Source organism: Triturus cristatus, chromosome 9 (assembly GCF_964204655.1).
Source record: "Triturus cristatus chromosome 9, aTriCri1.1, whole genome shotgun sequence".
In the NCBI taxonomy this organism is placed as follows: Eukaryota; Metazoa; Chordata; class Amphibia; order Caudata; family Salamandridae; genus Triturus; species Triturus cristatus.
The window spans coordinates 1,192,367,433-1,192,393,646 of NC_140592.1; the positions used below are offsets into that span (position 1 = coordinate 1,192,367,433).

The following is a 26,214-nucleotide window of genomic DNA, read 5'->3' on the forward strand; positions in this document are numbered from 1 at the left end:
ATTTTGATCTATTGATCTTGCTCAGATGGCATTATTTTAAACTTTATGACTGTTTCATGTATTGCAGTATGAATGTTAAAGTATTGGTACCACCACTTCATGAGTTGCACCTGCAACGGTAAGACTGGTTTTGTTTCAACAAGAAGTGGTACCGAATACAATAAAAAGTGACAGTACGGTTCGCGTTTTAGGAATCTATTTGTGCTAACATTATCCTATACATTAATACACAACAAAAAGCTGAAACGTAGGCCATGAGAGATTCCAGAATAATATTTTTAAAGAGATAGAGAGATTTTAAGCAAACCTTTTTTACTCCTCCGAGCAGGACGTCGCCGCCTGTGGTTAAACTGTTTTCTTACTCGAAGGTGCATTCCCCGTGAGGACAAGACCTGCTCTTCTGGGAGATAGAAGCATGATGTACATCAGTGTCTAGGCATCAGAAGAATGTTGTACTTCCCAGACTGCAATCCATTTTTGCTCTAAAATCAACAGCTGCAAAAAATGACTCCTCAACTTCCAATACTTTTTACACTACTAAGATAGATACACATGCTGGATCCTAAGTCACAGGATCGTGAAAAGTGGATACTAGAGCCTGCACATGGATGTTTTGAATGTGGAATGTTATGCAATTACAGTGGGTGGGAACAAACCAGCGAAGGAGGAAGGGGAAGTGGATACTAGAATGTAAGCCAGAATCCACTAAGCTGCTATAATATCCACTATGCTGCTAAACACTACAAGACTTCACACTCTTTCTCGATGGTCTATACCATGCAATTTGTAATCCTACTCTCAGAGGCATGAGGGGCTGAACAAATGAGAACATTTTGTATGAAAAGCACTCAAACCCCTCTAAACACCATGATGGTGTAAAAGAAGGGATTTCAACAGCTAAAATATTTTTTATGTTTAAATCGTTTTATTGCGGATATAGAAAATAGCGTACAATACAGATACACACACCTACAACCATTGGCTGGTGAGGCGGAAAAAGAAAAGGCTAGTATAACTGCGTTTCAGGGGACAGTAATAGAGAAGAATAGAAGAATAAAGAGGGGAATGAGTGCCGGTTGGGCTATCTGGTGGTGGTTTTACAAGTTACAAATCACGGAAACTCTTCTAATGACTAGTGATGGTATGGATTATTTCTGGTATTTTAAGTGTCTGAAGGAGAACTAGTCTCTTCGGGTATCAGGCGGAGTATGCAAAGGTAGATCGGGCACGTCAGTGCCCTGAACTCCCTACTGAGATAGCCAATGCATGGACCCCACATCTTATCAAATCTTGGTATTTGATTTTCCGCTACCGCTGTGAGTTTTTCCATCCCCAATAGACCTCACATCCTGTGAAGCCAGATTAAATCTCAGGATCATATCCGTACCCCATAGACCCAACAAGACTTGTTAGTTTCCTCCTCGTTTCCAGTGTGCTGTGTGTTCAGGCGTGTAATACAAGTAATGAGCTATCTGTAATGGTGTCCCTTTGCCTGTGGCGGAGCGTGCTGCTATATTTGCCCGCTTCTGTATGTCTGCCCATTCCTTCTGTGTGAATTGCCTGCCACACTCCTTCTCCCATCTCTCCTGTGCTTTTGTTTTGGCTTGTGATTGGGATGTGTTCAGGAAAGTTTATATATCTGACATTAGCTTTCTATCTGTGTGTCTAGTGATAAGCGATTTTTCAAATGGTAGGAGGGGCCTGCTCGCATAGTGTGTCATTGATGGACGTGTGACCCAGTGACCAATAGTGGGGTGCTGCCATTGTGCTGAGGAGGGCACCCCATATCCTTTTTGGAGTTGCTGAAAGGTCATAACACCCATGTGATCGAAGAGGCTGCCCGCCCTCGTACAGTTCGCCTGTTGCCATGGCATGTATGCCGTACCATGTAGTGCCGGTGGGAAGTCAGATTTTCCCAGAATGGAGGTCATGGGGGACAGTCTTGTGGTTAATTTTTTTTAGAGGTCGCTCCTGCGCCCCAAACACCAACTGTGGCTCATAGTTTCAGAGAGATATATACTCCCTGTGGCCAGTGGGGTCTAGGAAGCCAAGGGATCTTCCATATGTGGATGCCTGTGATAGCCTGGTTTATAAAGCACCAGTGTTTCTCCGTAGTGGGTCGGTTCGACTCCACCATATATCGGAGCGGAGTCGCTTGGTAGCAGTGTTTAAGGTAAGTCCTCCACACTTGGGTGACCGGTACATCAGGCGTTTAGTGATACGTGCCCTTTTCCCAGCCCATATAAAATGTTCTATCAAATGTTGTAGTTTGGGTAACAATTGTGAGGGGGAGGAGGAGGAGGAGGAGGATTTACATTACATATAGTATCTTGGGGAGAAGCGTAATTTTTATTGCTGCCAGTCTCCCAAGCCATGACAACGTATGATCCTTCCATTTCACCGAGTCTGCACGTGTGTCAACTACCAAGCGGCCATAATTGCTCTCAGCCGTTTGCCTAACCGTGGGATGTATGTGGAGGCCTAGGATAGATACGGGTAGAGGCTCCATATAACCTCTGCATCCGGTGCCGGTTTCGTGAGGTTCAGGAGTTGCAATTTTATTTTGTTGATCTTAAAGCCGGATGCTGCTCCAAATGTCTCCACCTCCAGGGCAAGCTTTGATAAAGAGTGGAGGAGGTCAGATAATATCACCATGACATCATCCGCATACAATGCTAACTTATTGTCTCTACCTCCCATCCTCACCCCCGTTATCTCCGCATTTGCCCTCACTCGTTCCGCGAACGGCTCCATATATAGTGCAAACAGGAGCAGGGACAGAGGGCAGACCTGCCGGGTTCCACATTCGATGTGGAAGGGTTGGGATATTGTTCCGTTGACTCAAACCATTGCCTGCGACCTTGCGTACCCAGCCATAATCCATTCTATAAATCGGGGTCCCAGGCCAATAAACCGTAGGACCGCTTGTAGGTATGGCCAATGCACTCTGTTGAACGCCTTTTTGGCATCCATGGAGAATAGGAGTGTTGGTGTCTTAGTTCATTGAACCTTATCTAAGGAGGTGGCATATTCACTTTGTATCAATTCTACAATCGCGCTCCGGGATAAAGCCAGCCCGATCCGGGTCCATGAGACACTGCATCATTGGGGCTAGGCACAAAGCGAGAATTGTGGTAAAACATTTGCGACAACATTAAATAGTGAAATGGGTCTATATGCTGCATATTAAGTTGGATCTTTACCTTGTTTGCGTATAAACGTAATGGTAGCTAGACTCATTGTGTCTGACAGGGTGCCCGTTTCGCTAAAAGAGTTATATAGCCAAGTAAGAACAGGAGCCAGGACAAAGGCAAATAATTTGTGAAAATCTGGGGGGGTAGCCATCATGTCCGGGAGCCTTCCCAGCTGGAAGGTGAGTAATTGCAGTGAGTATCTCATTAATATAAATGTCTTCCTCTAGGGCAGAGGCGTTTTGGTGATCCAACCTATCAATTGGTGCGCTGCTCAAATAAGATTCTATGTTAGTGCCGGAATGGTCTTCTGCCGTATATAGTTCACTGTAAAAGTGTTGGAATTTTTGTGCTATCAGGTCATCCTGCTCAAGCATATCCTACTGCACATTCGGGATTGTGGTCACCCTCCGACCATTCGTCTGTGCTCGGAGTCTCTGGGCTAGAAGGCGGCCAGCCCTGTTCCCTCCCATATAGTGTTTCTGCTTGATCCGCAATAAGGTATATTCTGCCCTATCCATGTCAAGAGCTTTAAGTTCCTTTTTTGCTATAGCAAACCTGTGAAGCGCTTGATGTGTCCCAGTTCTTCTATACAATCCCTCCAATTCTTTGACTCTCCCCTCTAGTGTACTCCGTTTCGCTCACCTCTCCTTGTTGAAACAGGCTACAATGCTGATATTATGCCCCCGCATGACCGCTTTTGGGGTGTCTCACAAAAGGGCAACTGGGGTGTCGGGTGTGTCGTTTACTTCAAAGAAGGCCTTTAAGGCTTCTGTAAGTTCTGAGATTACGGTCTTATATGTAAGCATTTTAAGATTCAGATGCCAGGTGCAGTGCCTATGGAAGTAGGTATGCTCAATTGGATATAGGCGGGGGAATGGTCAGACAGTGCCGCCACTCCAATGTCCACTTCCTGAATATAGGAGTCTAAGGAGCTAGTGGTAAAAAAAAGGTTAATTCGGGCATGTTTGGTGCGCTGCTGAGTAGTGGGAGTAAGATCTCTCTGTCGCGTGGTGTTTGCGCCAAGTATCTATAAGATTGTGTAAAGTTAGTTGGCGGTGCCCCTGTGGTGATAGTGCCCCTGTATGTGCCGATCGGTCCACACTGCATCCATCACCAGAATAAAGTCCCCAACTCCTCCAGCGAATCCAGGTGGTACAAAACTCAGCGGCCACGGCGATCCTTAGGCTGAAACCCAGGTCTCATATGGCTCCCCATCTCAAGGCCTTCCACTGGCTTCCAGTGCAGGATAGGATAAAGTTCAAGGCCATGGTAATATTCTTTAAAGCCCTTCACAATAAGGGCTCAGGATACCTCAGAAGGCGTGCTTGCAGCTATGCACTCATCAGATCACTAAGATCATCCTCCTCTGACCTCGCCCGCATCCCCAAAGGGCGCTTGGAGCACAGGGGTGGTAAATCTTTCGGCTTCCTGGGTGCTTAAGCAAGGAACCAATTACCGGCCACATTGAGAGCAACAACTGATTTGACACCCTTTAAGAAACAGATGAAAACCTGGCTCTTTAAGAGCTAAGTCGGCCTCTCTGTGCAGTTATGCGTGAAACTCTAGCGCCGGGACAATCCAGCTGGAGTAGCTGTGCGCTTTATAAACTCCATTCATTCATTCATTCACCTATGAGTACGTGTCTGTCTGTGGTTTCCATCACCTGCCCTATTGCATCTAATATACATGATTCTTATCGTTCATTGGGAGTGTAGTTGTTAGCAATGGTTATAGATTGGGTCCCGTATGTAATACAAAGTGCGAGGAGACGTCCCGGGATCTTAGCTTGTGTAAGTGCAACTTTACCCTAAAAATATGTGGCCAGTAGGATTGCCACTCCTGCCTTCCCACAAGAAAAGTACTGGTGGTCGAACAAGCGAGATCCTATTCGTCGCCAGTCCGCTGAAATCAGATGCGTCTCTTGCAATAAACAGATGTCACATTTAGATTCTCATAGCATGGACAGCAGAGCTATCTGCATTGCTGGCGCATTAAGACCCCTCACATTATAACTAATTATTCTGACCATCTCTTAACTAAGTGAGTTGTGTTTGTGGTGAGTCCATGTATAACCGTTTTAGGCCCTCCCATTTGGCGTTGAACCCAACGTGAGCAACAACAGGGAATGTTGAGAATTGCCAATAAAGAGAAAGAAAAAGATGGAAGATAAAGGATAAACAATACTCATCAAAAATTGGACATCGATTCCCCATCCAAATTGTCCAATACGAGAGAAGAAGGGTCTGTGGTATCGGCGGCACACCATAAGATTCACCCAGGTCCCTGGTCTGTGCACCTCGTCATCCTGCCAGCCATCCAATCATCCAATGTGATCAGGTAAGGGTACGCTCTCGGGTCTACGTACTGTCTTGGGGAGGTCGATGAGTATATTGACTCCGTGCCGTCGCCATCTTTGCCACTCTCCAACCCCCCAGTCACTATTCGGTTCCCCCGACGCCTCCCGGATCTTCAACTGTGTCAGCAGTGCTTCCCTTTCTGTTGGGCTGTCTGTTGTCAGATGGTTTAGTCACTTTTTCCCCCCTCTTCATCGGAGGGATTGCAGATTCCGGTTTCTGGCCTGTTTTGGTGAGCCTTCATCTTTTCCCGGTGTGTCACTGGATGTAGGGTTGTCCATTTCTATTGAGTACTTTGCTTCCTCCAGATTGCAGACAGATCGGGTCTCGTTGGCCCACACATAGGTGAGGTGGAAATGGTGGTCCCATTTATACTGAATTCCCTTCCGTTGCAGTGCAGCTCTGTGAGAGGTTTCAGTTGGCATCTGCTCTGTAGTGTGATGGGGGATAGATCCTGGTACCTTAATGCCCTCGAATTCTAGGGTGGTGCAGTCTCTGGCTGCCGTCATAATTGTTTCTTTTTGGGTGTAATCATGTAGGCATGTGAAAATATCTTGTGGCATCCCAGGCGATTTTGCGGGACGACCAGCTCTGTGTGTGTGGTCCAGGATGACGTCTTGCAGTGCCAGGGTGAGGGCCACTTGGTGGAAGAGTCGACAAACATACGCCTCCAGCCGAGCCGCCGTTGGTTGCAATGAGACCCCTTTGAAACGTATGTTACCTCTTCTGGATCTGTTTCCAAGGTCTTCCATCTGGTACTGGAGCTCAGTCTTCTTTTTTTTAAGTTTTTTACGGCGGGCATCCAGTTCTTCTTATCTTGCGTCCCCGATTTGTTCCAGGCATTATACTCTCTGGCCTATGTCACCCACTTCTCTCCGGATCGCTTTCACCTCAGTTGCTATATCGTGTTTTAGCGCTGCAAAGCCAGATCACAGTGCTCCGAAGAGGGTCTCCAGGAAGGTTCTTGTCACCAGGGCCTCTTCCTCATCTCGGTCTCCCATTGTCTTCTCGGGGTTACCGTAGCATCCCGTTTTTTGGGGGTAGGCTTGTTGAGTAAGTCCTTTATGCTGCCATCTTTCTTAGTAGGGGGGTTTTAAGGATGTCATTTCCTACCCCAGAGATGCAACAGATCGGTGGTCCTTGCCGGCACTTTCTGCTTCTAGGCTGCTCCGGTAGCCGGGATTACTCTTTATACGATTCCTTTCCCCGATCCCCTGGGCAGTGCGACAGCGTGTCCGATGAGGCCACCCCCCGGGTTCATGAGAGCTTCTGTTGCTGGCTACTCCCCTTTCGGGTATGCCGGTGTGTCTGTCGATACCGACAAGAGATCACCCCTCTCTGCTCCGTCTGCCACATACGTGGGCTGTCCAGCCTCATTCATCCCTCAGTGTTTTGGGATTTGCTGCTGTTGCTTACATGCCGTTGCTGGCCATTCATGGCACCTGAATTCTTCCTTCCAGAGCCCACGACCTTCCCTCTTCCACACCTGGTTTGGGGTTTCCCCAGTGTTAAGCTACCTGTATGTAGCTGGAGGGTTTCCACTTCCTCAGTGGTGATGGCGGGAAGGGGGCCTCGCTCACACTGCAAAGGCGGGTCTGTCGGAGGCACTCTCCTAGGCCTCGTGGCGGCACTCCGCCAGTCCGGAACCACGGTTCGTGCCAGGCATGCGTCGGTCACCCGCACCTGCAGCCGCTGCGTCCGCTGTCACCGCTGTTCTTTTGGGCTTACTGCCGGGTCTTCCAACTGTTTCAGGCCGCCGTCTCTCTGATGTCGCAGACTGGTTCCATCTAATTGCACAGCCTCCGGTGGCATCCTGGGTTCCTCAACACCTCAGTACCGGCCTCCACCTTCAGGTACGTCCGCCGAGTGCTCCTGCAGTTCTCTGCCAAGCTATGGTTTCTTTGCGGGTGTTGGGGGGCCAGAGGGTGACTCCCAGTTGCGTTGTATTGGTGGCAGGAGGCAAAGCTCCGAAAGATCACTACCGCTCAGCTGCCATCTTGGCCACGCCCCTCCAAAATATTTTTTAAAGGTGAAGAAGTAGCAGAAAAGGGTTGAGTTGAATTGCACCTTTACTGCAACCGTGAACTGCCAGCATTTCCACAGGCATGAAAATCACTGGTTTAAGGTTAGATGTATTTCTGAAAAACCAAGAGCATTATTTCTAATTTCTGGGCTCATGTGGGTATGGAATTGTCATGTATTAGAAGGAGGGTGCAAAGATATGAAAATTCTAGGTGTTGTATATTCACCTTTTTATGCAAACATTGTTTAAAACACATTTCCGATAAATAAACCAGGCAACTGAATCTCTTCAGGTACGTGTGAAAAAACTCTGCACATGTGATTGAACTCTCTGGTGTGTACAATCCTAACTAAGCGTTTGCTTCTCACAATCGTGATCCTCCTGCACACAAGCTATCGATTGGACAGTCAGCATGTGCAAAAACAGTTTTTCAACATTAATACCTGCTCTCTGTAGCTGGATGAGACAACTACGGTGCTCTCAACAAAAATAGTTACCACTATGGTAGTTCCCAATTCATTTCACACTTATATGGTGACTTTGCCAAATGTTTCTTTCCCACGATCATCCAGTTAGAACCCCTTACTTCTCCAGCCAGCAGCAAAACACTAGAAAATACACTGAATGCAAAGCAGCGGAGATCAGGATAATAGTCATTTGTACTTTTCAACAATAATGAACAACCAAAATGTTTCATTTAAGCATGGAGTGCTACCTATAAGCATATAGGGCTCCACAAAAGGTAACAAAGCTCTCATATGTGGCATCAACATCTATGGCAGGTTGGAATCCAGCTTTCAGGAGTGGTGCACAGAAAACACCTTACATGCCGGTAAGTATCTAGAGAACGTTACAAAGGAGGTTGAGTGCAGCACTGAAGGAGAACATGAAGGGTGATCTCTCTTCCCTTTCAGTCAAACAATACCAATGATGAAATAGGTTGAAGAATGAAATGTGGGGGAGAAAAGCACACAAATATAGAAAAGTATCCAAACTAGGATTTGTTCATTTTACAGTTGAGTGGCGGACTAAATAGCTGCAGTCCTGCAACTAGGCACAAGGAAAAAATATATAAGATCAGGGTTTTGACATCTGCTGTGCGATCTAGATGTTCGAAGAATAATATTTAGTAACAAACAGTCAAGCCACAAGCAACAAAATAAACTGTATAGTAATGTACCATCACATCATTTTCACAATGGCTCACAGACAGTGATAAAATCACAACGTACCTGCATTTCGATTGCTTATCACCACCTTATATCGCCACTGAGCCTCAGATAGGATTTTGGAAAACTGGAGCACACGGCTCTCAAACGTCTCTCTGGTGACCGAGCAACTTAGGCACTCCAGCAGCTGGAGCTTCTCCAAGGAACCATCACTCGGGTCCCATGGGGCGCTGTTTTTAATTTCTTCCAACTGATCTATCAGCATTTGTAAGAACATCTCGGCAGCTATTTCATCTACTAAAAACCCAGTCATGCCACTTGTAAAGTGCTTCAAGTTCAGGTATCCCCAGTTGTTGGAATGGCAGTGTTCTGCCTTGCTTATGAATTCAGGCACAGCAAGATTTTCCTGAGAGAGAGTTTGCATATCTTTTGGCAACCATTTCTCTTCCACCTGTGCTCCAATCTGAGGACTTCCTGGCATTGGTGAGTGAGTCCGAGAGTCACCCTTGTCAGCGCTACTGTCTAAGCTCTTCAACCCATCGCTTCTTTTATCCTGATCCTCATAGTCCTCATCAAAAGCATAATCCTCAGGAAGAGAGAACTCAGTGCAGAGATCATTGTAGGAAATGAACAGCATGGAAAATATGTTCTCCAGAACCTCAAGGCAAAGAGGGGCAGGGATAAGACGCAAGTAATGCTGGCACTTAGTTAGGTATTGCTTGAAGACAGAAGAATAATCTGCATTGAAAAAGTAAAAACATTAAAACCATTACTATAAAACATTTTCTTTAATCTATAGTTCATGTTTAATTAGTAACTCTTGGGAAGTTAAGCACCTTAGTGAACTCCAGCACTAGGCTAAGCAAAGTTCTCCATGTTGGGTATATTATGCGACTGACAGGTTTGCATGAGGCAAAGACAAAATAAATGTGTTCAACTGAAGCACACCAAGACTACAACTGCCAGAATCCAGAACTAAAACAATAGTGTGTACGTGACATGCATTTGTATGGTCACTGCATCTATGCTGTCATTATGAGTGGCCTGGAATTCCCAATCCTGTAGGTAACTGTAGATATCAGCGAGATCGGGAATCACAAATGATACAGGCCTACTGCAACCAGTATTGCGGGTCCAAAAGTCTTGAATTCATTTTCATAAACCAGTGTCAAATAGCCTGAAGAGACTGCATTGATACTGAGAATGCTTTTACAGGATTGTATACGGGTAACAATTCAGAAACATATTATTCCCTATTCCATGAGGGGTTAAAGAGAATAAACTTGTGTTACCACAACCAGTGACACTTTCCTCCAAACAAACAAACCAAACTGCTCGGTTGCTTTTTAAGTGTAGGATTTTCACTAGGTTTGTTTTAACTTCCTCTTACGGCCAACACAGTCTGCAGCGAAGCATGATAATAATTCATCTGTGTCCACTGCTATTTATCCACCCACTCCCTTTATGTGTGCAACTCCTTTTTGGCTACTGGGAATTAAGAGTTGATGGTACCCTCACACGGGAGCCATAATTATCCATAATCATTAGTCACACTTTCACAATTGCTGCAATATGCACCCAGAGTCCCTATCCACACAGCTGTAGTTACTGAGTACAGGCCACAGATGAACTCAGTTACCGATGCCAAACTGTAAGCATCTTACGTTTTCAAGCATTGTGGTGCCCAACTCAACAAGAAACTTTTTCTGAATATAAATGCAGCTTCAAAACCCACATGTTTTTCTAACTCTCAGAACTCATGGCAGAAATACAGGTCAGACCTACTAATGCACTGTGGTGTCTTTGCATACATAACAATGGGTTTCAAAATGTTCAGTGCCAATTCCTACACTTTGCCACATAATTACCTAATTAGTTTGTGCAAAATATTCAATTTGTCTGGAAAGATCACTGGGCAATTCGGACTGTTGTAGGCTTGAGCTTGGGTACAATACTACAAAACATGAAGGGGTGCAATAAGCTTTCTTTACACCTGGGTTAGTTGACGTGTGACTGGAAGGACAGGTTTCATTCCCAGTAAAAGACTATTTTTCCCAGTAGTTCAATACCCACCTTCCAAACCATAAACCAATATAGCTAGGAGGTTGATATGCTTCAGGTCAGTACCTTGACAATGATGCTGATTATTTCCAGGATCTGCATAAAGTTCTGGTTCTCCTGAGGATTCACTCAAGACATCGTCGGCACAGTCCTTGCACATAGAATGCTTATGCGCATTCAGGCACAGAGCGTAGATTGCATATTTCATGGCACAAAATGCTTCAAAAAGTATAACACTTCGCTGCTGAACCAAACTGCTTGGTGCTCGCTTGGAAAATTGACCTAACCATAGAGAAAAAACAATTTAAAAAAAGCAATTTTTATATAAACTCGTTTTCTTTCATTTTAACGTGCAGCATATAATACCTAACTCAGATTTCAGCCATATAAGACATTAAAAGCACAAAACATCAAACTAATGAATCCAAAGACTATCCCAAGATTTTATCAAGTGCATAATATGGTTAGAAAGTAGAAACATGGAAATGATCCCACCATGGAACTCAATTTTTTGTACGTTTACACAGACATCCTTGGGAACAGTATATTGCTTTAATTTGACAAAGTCTGTTCATGCCCCCCCCCCCCCCGCCATTATTCCATCAGTAGTGTTGTGTAGGTCCAATATACCCTATACAGGATCTGTGCGTTCGGATAACAAACTGTGGGATTGGTGGCAGACTGGTTCCCTGCACCCCCATCGGATATGTTAGCCTGTCTGTATTAACTAGCTCACAGTGCCACTAGAATCTTCCCCTTGATCCCTCAGAATAGTGGAAACAATATACTACCTTTCACTCAGTCACTCGTGCTCACTTAGTTTCTCTCAGAGATACACAGAATAAACAGTCTGGGCGTTTCAATAAGAATTTATTGAACAGTTGTTATTCTAGTGTACAATAGATGCGCAGTAATAACCATTAGACAGTAGCAGAGATATATGATTAGCAATACTACGAAAGTAAAGGGATGGTACAATTCTACCATTTTGCAATGATCGTGAAGATATACAAGTACATAAAATACATGATAAAAATGCGTACTCCTACAATACCTCCCTAACCTAAGTGTACCTAGCATCTGTGTAGGTGTTATGCCAAGAATACCTCTAGGATCTTGTCAACCCCATTACCTGAGAATGAGAGAATATGGGACCCCGTCCTGGTCTTGAGTTTGACGGTGCGGTATCGGGTGGACCCGGCGCAGCACTGCTAAACTCGTGCTCAGGCCCTTAGTCTGTTGAGACAGACTTTGCAAGGCTGCAGGATCAACACTTTTCTAACAGGATTCCTGGAACAGGGCAAAAAAGTCACTGATAGCGAGAGTTTGTGCTATGAAAGAGGCAGAAAAGTAGATTCTACTGTGCCCAGGGCACGGCTCAGTCTGGCTTGCATTTTCTAACTTGCTTCATTTTGTACCACACAAAAGTGAAGTTCTGGGAAACTTACTGAAATAGAGCACATTGATTATGAGTTACTATCTTCCCCGAATGACTGGGATACATAACCTTCCGTGGGCCATTACTACAGTAGCTGTGTAGCTTTTATAAATTCTTTAAAAATTAGATGGGCAAAGCACTCTAATCCATTATTTTTTCTTTCTAAAAAAGATGCGAGTCACTGTGTCTATCCTGACTACAGAAAAGAGGCACACATTAGTCTTGCTTTTGGCTGCTTGCCACCTTCATATTATGAAAGCCAAAAAGAGAAACATACAGAGCTGCACCACTGTCCAAACATTAGCAATTGACTCCCCATTTTGAACTGTGTTGTTAGAATGTTTTTTAAACATGCTCATGTTTCTGTGAAGTGGCCACTTGAGGTAAATGTGAAGTTTTCGTTTCTTGCTTATTAATTATAAAATGCAGATGCAGGAACACAGACAAGCAAGGCTGGCTTATCTCAGCTATGTATGGTTTGAGTCCTTGAACTTTGAAAGAACTGAGATAATTAGTTGTCAGCAATAGATTTGTGGCCAAAACGCTTGACTGCGAAAAGAGTGCTTTTAAGTTTGATAAAAGTGGCATGTACTTAAAACAGTAACTGTAATAAATATGTAACCATGAGGTAACCTTTGGGGGCAGCTAGGCTGCTGGCATATGTAAGGTTGTTTGCATTAGCCGAGGACCTTAGGACTGAGATAAAAGACTAGTGCAGGCCCCAAATGTCCTCATTGTAAATTCACTTTGCTGACAGACTTACCTTTCCTTTTGAAGTAGAACTACCTTTCCTTTGAAGTTTGAACTTTGCAGCTGTACATGAATAATGGGTTAGCATTTGTAATGTAAAGCAATGAGTGTTCAAACACAAAAGGGACATCACAACCCAAGCAACTTGAAACACTTGATAGATTGGACTCTGTGTGTTTCTGTCCCGGGGCATGAGCAAATACAACTTAGCTTCTTTTTAATCACCATGACTGGGTATAGACTGTTCATTTCCTTTCAGATAAATTAAGCTTTTACAATCCTCCATCCATCTCAGCCAGTGAACTGCAAATAATAGTAGACAGAATATGCACCACGTTTTGACCGAGTGTTCTGTCGAGAAAGCCATTCTAGAAGTCCTCTTTAGGCAGCTTAGTAGATTCTACCCCAGTATACCCCAGTTTTAGATGTGTTCACGCTGACAGAAATGGGTCAAACCAGGGACAAAGAAGGGGTTGATCTATTCCTGTTGCGGGCACTATGCCCAGCCACACAAATGAGGTAGCAGTTTTATCAGAACCAGAGGAACGGTGGGTGACAGGAATTTTGTGTATCCCTGCAGATCCCAGAACCTTATGTTACAGAAATGCAAGGAAAAAGCACAATTTTAGGTTAAGTTTGAGGTTTGAAGGGCATTGTGGGTAAAAAAAACGTCATGGGATCCATCCGAGTCGCACCACCCTGGATTCCCTGGTTGTGCAGTTTTTGGAAATGATTGCCTTTGGTAGGTTTTCTAGGGAGGCCACAGCAGGAGGCCCAAATACAGCAGCTACCGCCTGAGAGGAGACAGACTTTTTGCAGGTTTCACTCCCTCCCCCCCCCTTTTTGACTCGTAGGCACTGGCATAGTGGCTCTGAAATGCACTGAACCACTCATCAGGACTCAGTGCATGTGCTCTGACCCATATAAAGGTGCATGGTTGACTGTCTTATACTCAATTGGCATAGCCTCACTTACTTGTAAGCACCTAGTATATGGTACCAGGGGTATCCAGGGCTTTTATGTTAGAGTGTTCCTTCAGGAACTGCAGTACTCGCTGTGCCACCCTGAGTAGGATATGGTAAAACATGGCTCCCAGTCAGCCAGTGCAGACTGAAAGGGCAGTTTAAAACTGTTAAATCGACTTTACCATTTAATGTAATGGCAAAGTGTAGTCTTCCCTTTGAAATATTTATGTCACCCATAAGTTAGGCCTGTTGAGCCTGAAGGGAGGGTGCTGTATATTAAAAGGTGGAACTTGTACTTTAACAAGCTTCAACAGAAAAAAAATCCTAAATTGTCGATTTTACTGTGCTGATCGCTCCCTTGGCGAGTGCAGAGTTACACGTTTATCCCTCAGTTCTGTTAACTCTGACTGGGTCTACTAAAGTTGGTACTGAAAGGTACAAAAATAAAATAAAAAATTATTATGATAATACATTTAAAAAAAATAAAAAAACAGTGCATTAAATCCGATCTAGCGGTTAAATCGAATTTAATGTTACTGGTGGGCAAAGTGCAACTTCAAAAGTTGCCTGTTTAGTTACCCAATGTATTAAGTGCCCGATTACAGATGAATTCTGCCCTCCTGGTGAGACGTGTGAACGACTCTCAGGAAAGGACAAAATAGAAGTCTACTGGGGGAGAGGTGTTACCTAGGAAGCCACATGGGTGTTAGCCCAAAAGGAGAACTTCAAAGGAGAAGACACTTTTGATGGACAAATGGGAAATACTTGAGAGGAGGACTGCTCTAATGATTAGGCCGGCACTGGGGACAGAGAGGGAAAGCCAATTGTCAAACTAGTTTTTCAGGGGCGTGTATCTGCTGTAACTGGTGGTTAGGACAGGAGAAGGGACTGTGCCTGTTGTGTCTGGCTCATTGAGAAGTCGACTCCTAGGCCCAGCCGAAGCAAGAAACTCCAAGGGTCAGTTGGCTGACATTCTGTTTGTAGCATGGGGCCTTAACAGCTGAAGAAACCTGCCAGGGCAAGTTGGAATCCCAGATTCCCGAATCGCCTCTCCTCACTGCAGTAAAGCACCAATTACCAAGGCCCAACCGTCAAACATTGCCCCCAAGTCATCGGAGTGCAGCTAGGTCGCCCAGAAGACAAGTTGCTGCTGGAAGAAAGAAGCCGCTGAAAACTGCTGTACCGGACTACTGGTAGCCCAGTGGTGAGTGGACTTCTACCCAGCTCATGAAATCTTCAAGAGACGTCAACCACTGCAGCTTGCTGGTCCCTCTGGCTGGCTCCCTGAAAGAGTTGGTTGCCTAAAATAAATCTAAGTAACCGCATTGATACTTACCCAAGTTTTTCTTGAAATCTAGGGTTGGGGATCTGTGGAAAAATAGGGGGGGGTAGTCACCTTTGCCCAGCTACAGGCAACGTACCAGATGGCAGGAACGGAGCAGTACCAATACATGCAAACTAAACACGCACTGATGAGGGCCATACCCTCAGGAACTGACCTCCCAGAGTCCTCGCCGCTCGAGGATCGATTACTAATGGACTGTCTCACCAAGAAAGCAATTTCTCTAACATATCATAAATTGGTTAATCATCAGAAAGATCCTACACATTACCTTAGAGAAAAATGGCGGACGGAGGTGGGAGACATGGACGAACAGGATTGGCAGGAGGCGCTGGCGTCTCCGCGGGAGGTGGCAATCCCCTCCAGACTAAAACTTGTGCAGCTTAAAATACTGCACAGAACATACTACACCAGGACAACACTTCATAACATAGGGAGGACTGATACACCGCTGTGTCTTCGAGGTTGTGGGCTGGCGGGCACTTTTTACCACACATTATGGGAATGTCCCTACATTGCACAACATTGGAGGGCTGTCATGGCCACGATCACTCAAGTGTGTGGCTTCAGTGTCTCCCCTGAACCAAAGAGATGCCTACTCAATGTGTGGGAGCCAACAGACCTTAATCACGTGGAGCAGGATTGATCGACCCTGGGCATCACACTGGCCAAACGGAATATTGCTCAACATTGGGGGGTACAAACTATACCATCTCACCAGCAGTAGTGTTGTGACTTAGACAGTGCTATGGTAGCGGAGAAGGCAGTATTTCTTCAAAGAGGCTGTCCCCGAAAATGGATGCGAGTGTGGGGGTAATGGAACGCATTTCGGGGGAACATATGCGCCTCTCAGCCTGCCGAATCCGATCCAGAACTGAGTGACTGACAAACACAGATAACGCTCGTATGGGGAGCATTTTATGTACAGTAAAGGCGGATGTCATGGGTGAGGTGAAGAAGCGGAAGTATATGTACGTGGTTACCTCTGTGGCACTGGCCTATATAATGTATGAACTGCAAAATATAAGTGATTGTAATCAGCTATGTTTGATGCAAATAATAATAAAGTTTAAAAACAAAAAGTTTTTCTTGAAAGTGTCAAAATCATTGCATTTTCCAACTCTTGTTCGCAATCAAGTGTAAAGCTGTAATTTACTATACTTTGTAAATTCTATATCTCCGAACCCTCCCAGGGATCATTTTCATTTTGGTGTCAAAAATTACATAAAAATGTGATCTATTTTTAAAAATTGATGTCAGATTTTTGGAGTGTCTTGTTTTTTTCTACTACTGTTTTGGAGCAGTTTAAATGTCTTACACTGGTTCCTTTGTAAAAGCCTGACTGCTTAGAGCCACAGCTACCCAGGGTGAACAAACGGTTTAGCAAACAAAACTTACTGGTTCGAAAGCGGTTGGTGAGTGTATTACACAGTGAGGTCAGGCACCCACATCATATACTACACGCCATTTCCTCAAACATTTATTAAGTGACTTTTGGACAGGAAATGTTGATATCTCCACTTTGTATTTTGGCCCACCTGCACAAGAGGGTTAACCCTTCTTAGGTCGAGTCTAGAGCAGCGCATGCGCTGCTATAGGAAATCGACCTCTTGCAATCACTTCAGCTTTCTTCGGCTTTTGAAGAAGCTCGTGCATGTGGTGCTCACACACTATTGCCCTTTGCGTCTGGCTTCAGTACACAATTGGCCAAAGGCGTGTGGATGTCCCAGCTTCTTGGGAAATGTTTACTCCGAGCGTTTTGCTCTCGGGAGCCAGCAGCGGCGCGCAGGGGCCATCTGCTTTTAATTGAGCGTGCCTGCGCTTCTCTGTTACACAGTGGCGTGGGAAGGCTCTCCTCACGCTCAGTTGCTCGAGTGTTAACATGCCTGTAAATCTTTATTATTTTGTCCTATTGAGGAAACTGATAGATAACAAAAGAGTTTTCACTGTGCTTGTTTGTGCGCCTTCACGTTGTGTTTGGCTTTCGTTTGATTTCGCTGTCCCAAAAAAGGTAAACAAAACAATTTTCAGCAGGATTTATTTTGTTATTCAAGTTGGGCGTTATTTTCAGTTTGTATTTGTTTAGTAATACCAGGGCATGTGCACTGCTGTCCCTGAAGCGTGTCTTTTCCTCAGTCTTGACAGCAGCCTTTACAGAGTCACGCTGGTAAAGACACTCTTGTGATACGAAGCTGTGACTAGCTATGATATATTAGTAATCATAGAAGCATTATAATAAACTTGACGGGCTTCTTTCTTGCCAGCGTTAGCCCATCAGCTGGAACATTCTGTACAGACATTGGAGGGGGAAATTTCGAGAGACCCAGTAACTAGAATATTTTTTATGCACTCTGCTGCATTACATCTTCGCCCACAATTGCGGAGTCATACAACAGTAATACTGGGCAGATGCTGAAATGACCACTGACAGCAGTAATGTTACCACCAGTTATTTCTCAGTTGTCTGACTCCTAAGTCATTGGCAGCTATGGTAACGTCCCCACAGCCATTTACAAAATATTTATGGGTACGTTTTAAACAGGAGATTTAAATTGAAAGTGGCAGCAAAAAAACTTGCAAATGCACTAACACTTCATGTAGCAAGGCTTGGTGCAACCAAAACCATCTGCCAGAGGTCCCCATACAGCTTGTATTTACATGCTGAAAACGAGGGTAGGTGAGTGGGAATTCTGCACTCTGCTTTGAATACTGTGATATATTCATTATTGCGCATATCATTCCCACAAACAGGCAAATGTGTGTGCTACGTTTGGGGACTCCCTCTATGTGAATGTTGCTGGTGAGGACTTGCTGAATTGTGTTTAGCAACTATGCACGGCAGTCCCCATACATTGCCATTAACACTTAGGCAGGCCTAAAATAATTCAGCGGCGCGGAAAACGACGTTTGAACCGGACTAGGAACGGTAGAAGCTTGAAGTGTACATTACGGTTTTGGTCTGCCCTTAGGCATGTTCATTGTTAACTCACTTTTGCAAAACATAAGTAGGAGGTGCTAAATGTGGAGAAAAGCTTAAGTTCTTGGACCTTTTTCGACCAATTACATGGATAGACAGTTTCAAGTACTGCTGTTTTTAGTTTCAATTTCCAACTCCGTGGCTTGTTTTGCACTTTAAAATCTTCCAAACTGGAAGGCGTGGCCAAGAGCATCAAGATGGTGGTCCCACTTTAGAAGTGCTCCAGACTCCTCCGTCATCCGCTCTTCATTCGCCACCATTGAAAGCCCTAAATGTCACTGACCTGTAGCCAAAGTGTTCCTGAGCCTTTGCTGTGGTGCTGTGACTGAGGTCACGGCCCCCCCGGCCCCACAGCTCACCTTTATGTCCCGGGCCGATTGGATTTAAGATGGCGGCCTCCACTGCTGCATATCTCGGGACTACCGCAACCTTGTGGTGATACCCGACAACGAAGACGGTAGTGGTGATCCGGTGTGAACATCCGGATGGTCTGGGGTGCCCCGGCGCCTGCCACGGGGTTCCGCCTCCAGCTGTAATCCCTCCGAGACTCAGAGCTCCGCAGTCTGCAACCTGCCTGTGGCCGTGATCCGGCAGACGTCCGTTGAGTGCCGCGGCGAGCTGGTGTCTACCCCGGGCTTGGAGCTGGGTTGCCGTCTGTACGTGACAGGAAGAGAGGTGAGACCTGCCAGCCGCGGGGCGTCTCGGGGGTGGTGTAGGGGCCCTGTGTGTCTCTGTACAGGTGGTGCGGTTCGGTCATTGGATCGGACGGCGGGGGCGTGTGGCCTCTCTTCACCTGCCCCCGTCCTCCGAGGCCCCATGCTGCACGACTGGGAGCCCCTCTGCGGTGGGGCCTGCTGGATGCCGGCAGAGCTGGGCTGCGACGGAGCGCCCAACTGAAGAACAACAATACACCCTGCTCTGCTCCCACGTGGGAACCGCTCGAGGTACGAGCACTGATCTAGGGCACTTGTGCCGGGAATCGGCCGCTGGATCGGGGGGCGGAGATAGGCAGCCTTTCTACACCGGCCCCCCTCCCCTCCTTGGGTGGGGGGGGGGGGACGGCGATCTTCTGCGCCGCATTTGCGGAATCCTCCTGATGGATGTCCATGGTCCGCGGTGACATAGTGGTGCCGGCCTGATCTCGGGGACGGGTGGTTACCCGGAGAACTGCATTGGTCGCCGCCGTGCACTTTGATCTCAGGCAGGCGGAGGCTCATGGTCCCTTGCCTCTCCCTTCCTCCTGGTGCTCTGGACGCTGGGGGAGACGGGCTCTGCGTTTCCCTGCCCTGTAGCGAACCCGGGGACCCCCTGTTGAGGTCTCCATCTGGACCTGCAGCTGCGGTGGCTCTGGGACCTCCTGGCCGCGCTGCCTTCCGTGGGCCCAGCCTGCCCTCGTTTGTCGACCCCCCCCCCCCGCCTCGTGTGAGTGACTTGGGGCCCCGCAGTGGCGGCTTGAGGTGGTTAAATCTACTGGAACGGTCGGCCCAGCCGGCGTCCATGAGGTAGAGCCCTGCTGATGCGGCGGTTGAGTGGGCTTCTGTCTGCCCCCCCGTTCTGCTGCCACTTGGAGGTGATGAGTGCTGCTTGGCGGGGGTGCGGGTGAGGTGACGGAGAGGGTGTTCGGCTATCATAGCGGGCGGTGGTGACCCTACGAGGGGCATACCTGTGCCGGACCTGGAGGACTGGAGAAACTTGGGGGGCTGTGGTTGTGGTTTCGTGGGGCCTCTCCTTGGGCCTGTCCTGGGTCATTGGTCCCTGCTGCGGCCCTGGTGGGCGTTTGCTTGAGTAGATCCTGTGGTCCTGGACCCGCTGCGGCCCGGCCGTCCACATCATGGCTGGGCTGCCGCCCAGGCGGATCGCTTTGTGGATCTGGTGAGGGGCTCCTATGTACGCCTCTGGATCAAGACCCTTCCCCTGTTTTCTCCTTCTCCGCTGGCCGTACGTTTCAGAAGGTATCTTGGTCCACCCCTGTTCTTCGCGCCGGCTGTCTGAGCTTGCCAGAAACTGGTCAACCTGAGTCGCTCTATTGGCCTCCCACAAGGGGGTTCAGTCTTGGTGACTCTGGGATTCCGTGCCTCCCCGGGGTCCGCCATGGGCAGATGGATAGGTCGGCAAGGGCCCCTGCCACCCAGACAAAAATGGACAGATTCACCACATCGGGGGGTGTGACCGAGCGGGAGGCTCCTCCGTCGGCAGATTTGGCCACCATCCTACAGGCCATCCATGCATCCCAGACCTTGGTGGAGGGTAAGATCGCAGAAGTGCGAGTGGACATGATGCTCATCCGGCAGGATCTCCGCAACGCAACTGCCCGGATTAAAGAGACTGAAACCCAAATCTCCTCTGTGGAAGACGATGTCCAACAGCTCAAGGGGCAGGTGGTCCGCCTCCAGTCGCATACTCAGGAATTGCATTGTCGGGCGGAGGACGCAGAAACTAGGTCCCGCCGCAACAACCTCCGCCTGGTGGGATTTCCGGAGGGGTTGGAGCAGGGCCAGGCGGTGGCTTTCCTGGAGAGGTGGATGAAGTCATGGGTCTTTGGGGGCTCTTTTTCTCCTTGGTTCGCGATTGAGCGGGCCCACCGATCCTTGGTCCCCAGACTGGCGCAGGGTGCGCCTCCTCGCCCTATCATAATGCGGGTCCTTAATTTCAAAGATCGAGATGCCATCCTGTCTGAAGCCCGCAAGCAGCAGCAGCTCCATCATGAAGACTCTCCCATCATGATCTTCCCAGATTACACCCGCGAGGCCAGGGCCAGCGCCGCTCATTTGGGGAGGTCAAGCAAAAGTTGCGGGCCCTTAACATTCAGTATCGGCTCCTCTTCCCGGCCCGCCTCTGTGTGGTGTTCGCAAACAAGACATTGTCCAGATATGGACCTATCATGCAGTCCAACGCTCCTAAAGGACCCGGCTTGAACTGGTCTCTGTCCGCCGGGCCTGGCTCCGCAGCCGAAGACTGCACCCTATCTCTGACGTTTCTTGATTTTTCCAATGGACTTGCATAACGCATCCGGACATGAGGAGGGGTCCTCCATGCTTCCCCAGTCCCAAGCGTTTTAGTTTGGTTGTTCACGCATTGTACTTTGGTATTGGTTATCTGGGGGGTCGACAGATGCTTCCGTTCCCGAAGTGTGGGGTAGGGGAAGGGGGTGAAGTTTGGAGAGGTTTTTTTCCCTATGATGTTATTTTTGTTGTCGGTTTTTGTTTCAGCTACCATGGAATGACACAGGCTATTTTTATTAGGACAGGATTTGCTCTTATAGCAAGCGACAGCTCATGTCGATGTGGGCTCCAACGCGCCACTGCATACCCTCATCGGACTGCGCGTCCTGGACGAGGTAGCACCTACCATGATTGCTAATACTACGCCAGGGGCGTTTTTCCATGTGTTGTCGTGGAACGTCAGTGGTCTGCTAGATCGACACAAGCGCACAGCGATTCTAAGATATGCGCAGCGTCTCCACATAGATTTTCTTATGCTTCAGGAAACACACCTCTTAGGTAACTACTGCCCCTTCTTGGCTCGTTACGGCTACGACAGAGTATGGCACTCCGGCTTCTCCAGGTGTTCACGAGGGGTGGCCATCCTCCTGAGGCGCATCCTGCCCTTCATACTCTCCCAAGTGATTCATGATCCTCAAGGGTCGTCTGTGACAGTTTCTGGGTCGCTGGCTGGCTCCCCTCTCACTCTCATGTCAGTATAAGCTCCCACCTCAATGCTCACGTCCACACTTGCGCACACGGCTGCCCTGCTACATAATGCGCCCGTGTGCAACATGGTTGTGGCGGGTGACTTCAATGCAGTTCTGGCCAAGGCCCTTGACACAACGGGTCCTCCCTCTGCTGCTCGTGTGGCGTGCGCGAAACAACTGAAGAGTTGGTCCGAATCCCTGGGACAATGCTATGCATGGCACACATGGCACCCCTGCACCACTCAATTCACACATACCTCCGCGGCCCACAACACACATGCGCGTATAGACACGATCTTCATCTCTGCACCCGATTGTTCTGGGATTTTGGACGTCCGCATTCTACCCAGAGGCATTTCCGATCACTCTCCAGTGCTCCTCAGCACTGGGGCTCCCCCTCCTTCGGCCCGCCAAACATGGAGGATGAACACCTGGTTCCTCCAAGATGAAGTCTGTAGAAAAGTGGTGGGGAAGGAGCTTAAACAATACTTCGCTATTAATGAGGGTTCAGTAGCCTCCCCTGGTACCCTATGGGAGGCAGGGAAGGCAACCATACGGGGCGTCGCTAAAAGGCAGCTAAAGATCCAGAGGAAGGCGCAATTGCAGGAGATCTCATCCAAGAAGGCGCAGGCACTCCGCCTGGAACAGCTTCTATCCACATCAGAAGATGTCGCCCAGGCCCGTCAGCTCGCCCTTCTTCGAGACGACATTAGACAGTTATCCCTGGATGCAGCCAAGCTCCTGTGGAGGTCTTCGGTGGCGAGAATCTATGCCAGGGGGGACATAAATGGCACGATCCTGTACAGGCTGGCCACATACCCAGGACGAATCGTATTATCCCAGAGGTGGCTGACGAGGCTGGAGGGGTGCACCGTGCCCCTCTGGCGATGGCTAACACCTTTGCGGCCTATTATCAGAAACTATACACAGCGCAACCCCCCGAGCTGTCAGTCTCGGCCCTCCTTGAGCGGGGTGGGGTGCATCTCCCTAGGTTAGAAACGGCCGCCCAGACAGACCTGGATCGTCCCATTTCCCGCAAAGAAATCGAGGAGGCGACCACCCTCACCTCCTCGGGTAAGACCCCGGGCCCCGATGGTCTTCCTCAGGAGTATTATGCGGCATACCGAGACACGCTAATGCCCCACCTGACTAGCTTATTCCGCGAGGCCGTGAAAAATTGTTACTTTCCGCAGAAAACGAACATCGCCACCATTGTGGTTCTCCCGAAATCCCAACCCCGTCCCATAGATGCGCAGACTATCGTCCTATCTCCCTCCTCAATACAGAAATTAAATTGTTTGCCACCATTCTGGCCCAACGATTGAAACCCTACTTATCATCCACCCGGACCAATGTGGGTTTATGCCTCAGTGGGGGACTTGCCACTGCCACCAGAGACTGCAACTGACTCTTGCCCACCGGCACATGCTTACCCCGTACTTAGCCCTCTTGTCCGTGGATTTCGAAAAAGCGTTTGATTCAGTGGACTGGACATATTTGCAGGATGTGTTGGCCGAAATGGGATTTGGGCCTCATTTCAGAGCTCTGGTCCGTCTCCTTTACGCCCACCCGAGAGCGCGAGTACTGGTCAACGGGGTGCTATCGGAGGCCTTTCCCATCGCCTGGGGCACTAGGCAGGGTTGCCCCCTCTCTCCGTTGTTATTCACCCTGGCGATGGAGCCCTTGGCTTCCCTGGTAGGTGCGGAGGATCGCATTAGTGGCTGGGAATGGCCTAATATCGAAACAGACAAGATAGCATTGTATGCGGACGATATCCTGATCTTCTTGGCTGACCTAGCCTCCTCCGGGTCACTCTGCCTCCAAACCTTACGCTCTTTTGAACAGGCCTCTGGTTTGCGATTAAACCGTGGGAAATCGGTTCTGGCCCCCTTGCATCTTTCTAGGAAGTGCTTTGAGTGGCAATCCACCATACCACTTCGACGGCAATCCTTTAAGTATTTGGGGATATGGATTGCCCTCCTCCTCGAGCTGGGCTAGGCTCTTAATGTAGCCCCGTTGGTTAAGAAGGCCAAGGAAGATCACACTAAATGGAAATCGCTACCTTTGAACCCCCTGGGGAGGGTGGCCTTGTTTAAAATGATAATCCTCCACCATATTTCTCTATGTCCTCCAAAACACCCCCTTCTGCTTTCCCAGGACTTGGTTCCAGGTACTGGACAGTTTAGTTACTCGGTTTCTCTGGGGTGATGGGAGGGAGCGCCTGGCTCTGTCCACCTGCCGGATTCCCTCCTTTGATGGGGGTATGGGGATGACGCACTTATACCTTTATTTGCTAGACGTACGTCTCCTGGTTGTCCACGACTGGTTCAATGGAGGCTGGTCCGACCCGGCCTATAGGTTGGAGCTGAGTGAATTAGGTTTCACTAAAATTCAGGCCATGCTGTATGGGGGGCCCATTCCAACCAGATTGCCTGAGGTGACACGCTCGGTGTTACAGGCCTGGCGGGCCTCGTTACACTATATCGGATGGACGCGCAAACTGACCCAATGCACACCTCTCTGGCATGGGGCCTGGCTTCGGGAGGTTGGCGGACTGCAGGGATTTAAAACCTGGGACCTTAGTGGCATCTCACAACTGGGGGACGTGTGGGCTAGAGGCCATGTACTTTCCTTCTAGAAGCTTCAAACCCAATACTCCCTACACTCGTCCCAATTTTATAAATACTTGCAGATGAGACACGCCCTCCACACACACATCCCGGATGACACAAGGCTCCCCAAATATAGCCCCAGACATTGATGGGGGACCTGGGTAAGGGGGGCATCTCCCGCATTTATCGCACTTTAGTGAACAACACCTTAAATAAGTTGAGGGAACTATGGGTGGATTGGGTGGGCCCCCTCGACGAAGTGGATTGGCGAGATGCTCTGATGGCCCCCAGGACCGTCACTGTCTCCACCAAACTTAAACTGATCCAGCTTTACTACCTGCACGCTGCGTATCTCACCCCCCTGCGCCTTTTCCGAGCGGACTTGCGCTTGGACGCGTCATGTGCAAGATGTGCTTACACCCCAGCTGACTTTTTCCACATGGTTTAGGCGTGCCCCCGGCTGGAGCAGTTCTGGGGGTCTATCGAGGCAGAACTTACGGAGGTACTGGGTTGGGGGTTTCCCCATGACCCACGCCACTCACTGCTGGGGATCACGGAGGGCTGGATGGGTCCAGAAACGAAAAGTTATTTTTTAATACAGCTATGATCGTAGCCAAACGGGATAAAGCGTCGGCCTCGATAAGTCCCGATCCACCAGATCAGGTGAGGTGGCGTAGAGGGGTGGACTGGTGTGCGACCCAGGAGAAAGCCCTATACATGGCCAAGGGGTGCGGCAAAAAATATCGTAAAGTGTGGGGGAAATGGTTGGGTAATGTGGAGGGTTTCGAGTAGCCTGACAACATATCCTGTCTGTGTTTGTCTTTTGGGGTTTGTGCCTGGGGGATGCCTTGATTACAGGATTGTATTGGCTTCTTGATTTCTGTGTACCTGCTGATTTGTTTCATGTGTCCAAAATCAATAAAATTTGAATATCAAAAAAATCTTCCAAACTACTTCTGCGGAACTTTAAAGTCATTCCATTCCATTTTTTATCCTTGGTGCAATTAAACAAGTCTGTTATTGTTTCCATCACTCATGTTTTATTAATCATTTTTGTTGTCATTAAAAATTTTTTTTTAAAAATCTGATGCTTTGGATATTAAAAGTGGTTGGCTGCACCATTTTCTCAGCCAGGAGTGATGGAAAATGGCGGGAATAGCTGAAGTTGAGAAGCTGTCGGATTTTTAAAATGTTTTTTGCGATTGCGTGATCTAGTAAGAAACATGTGCATGGTGATTTTATTTTGAGCTCACGAGGCTTACACTTTACTTATTGATTAGTTTGCTTCGAAATGGGCGAAATCTCATTTACTAACGGATTTCTGCGAAGTATAAGTGACGCCCCAGTTTTAGAGTACTTTTTTTGAGAAGCAATATTTAATTTTTAAAAGCAAAACATTTGTTGTTCTTCCATGTATGGGACATTTTAAAGATGCCTTCGCTCTCGAACAACAGCTTCTCTACTCAATGCATAGGCAACTCGAACCCTGCGAACTGGAGTTGTCTTGAGCCTATGTCTTCAGAGCAGGGCTATTTTCCTCTTGAACATACATAGTAGGGTCAGCCTTTCAGGGCCTACCCTAAGGATGATATGGTGGCCTCCCGGTGGAATGAAGAGGAGTAGAGTGCTCTGTTCTCT

The 26,214-nt window shown here is 47.8% G+C and overlaps 1 protein-coding gene across 2 annotated transcripts in view; it reads right to left on the reverse strand.

Moving 5' to 3' along the window:
• Positions 1 to 26,214, reverse strand: part of ZFYVE26 (zinc finger FYVE-type containing 26) — a 740,905-nt gene that overhangs the window by 611,464 nt on the left and 103,227 nt on the right. For both annotated transcript variants that reach the window (XM_085627201.1, XM_085627200.1), the window contains exons 9-11: positions 10,868 to 11,083; positions 8,804 to 9,478; positions 308 to 400 (exon numbers count right to left, since the gene is read on the reverse strand). In XM_085627201.1, coding sequence (XP_085483327.1) covers positions 308 to 400; positions 8,804 to 9,478; positions 10,868 to 11,083 — 984 coding nt within the window. The remainder of the gene's footprint in view (positions 1 to 307; positions 401 to 8,803; positions 9,479 to 10,867; positions 11,084 to 26,214) is intronic.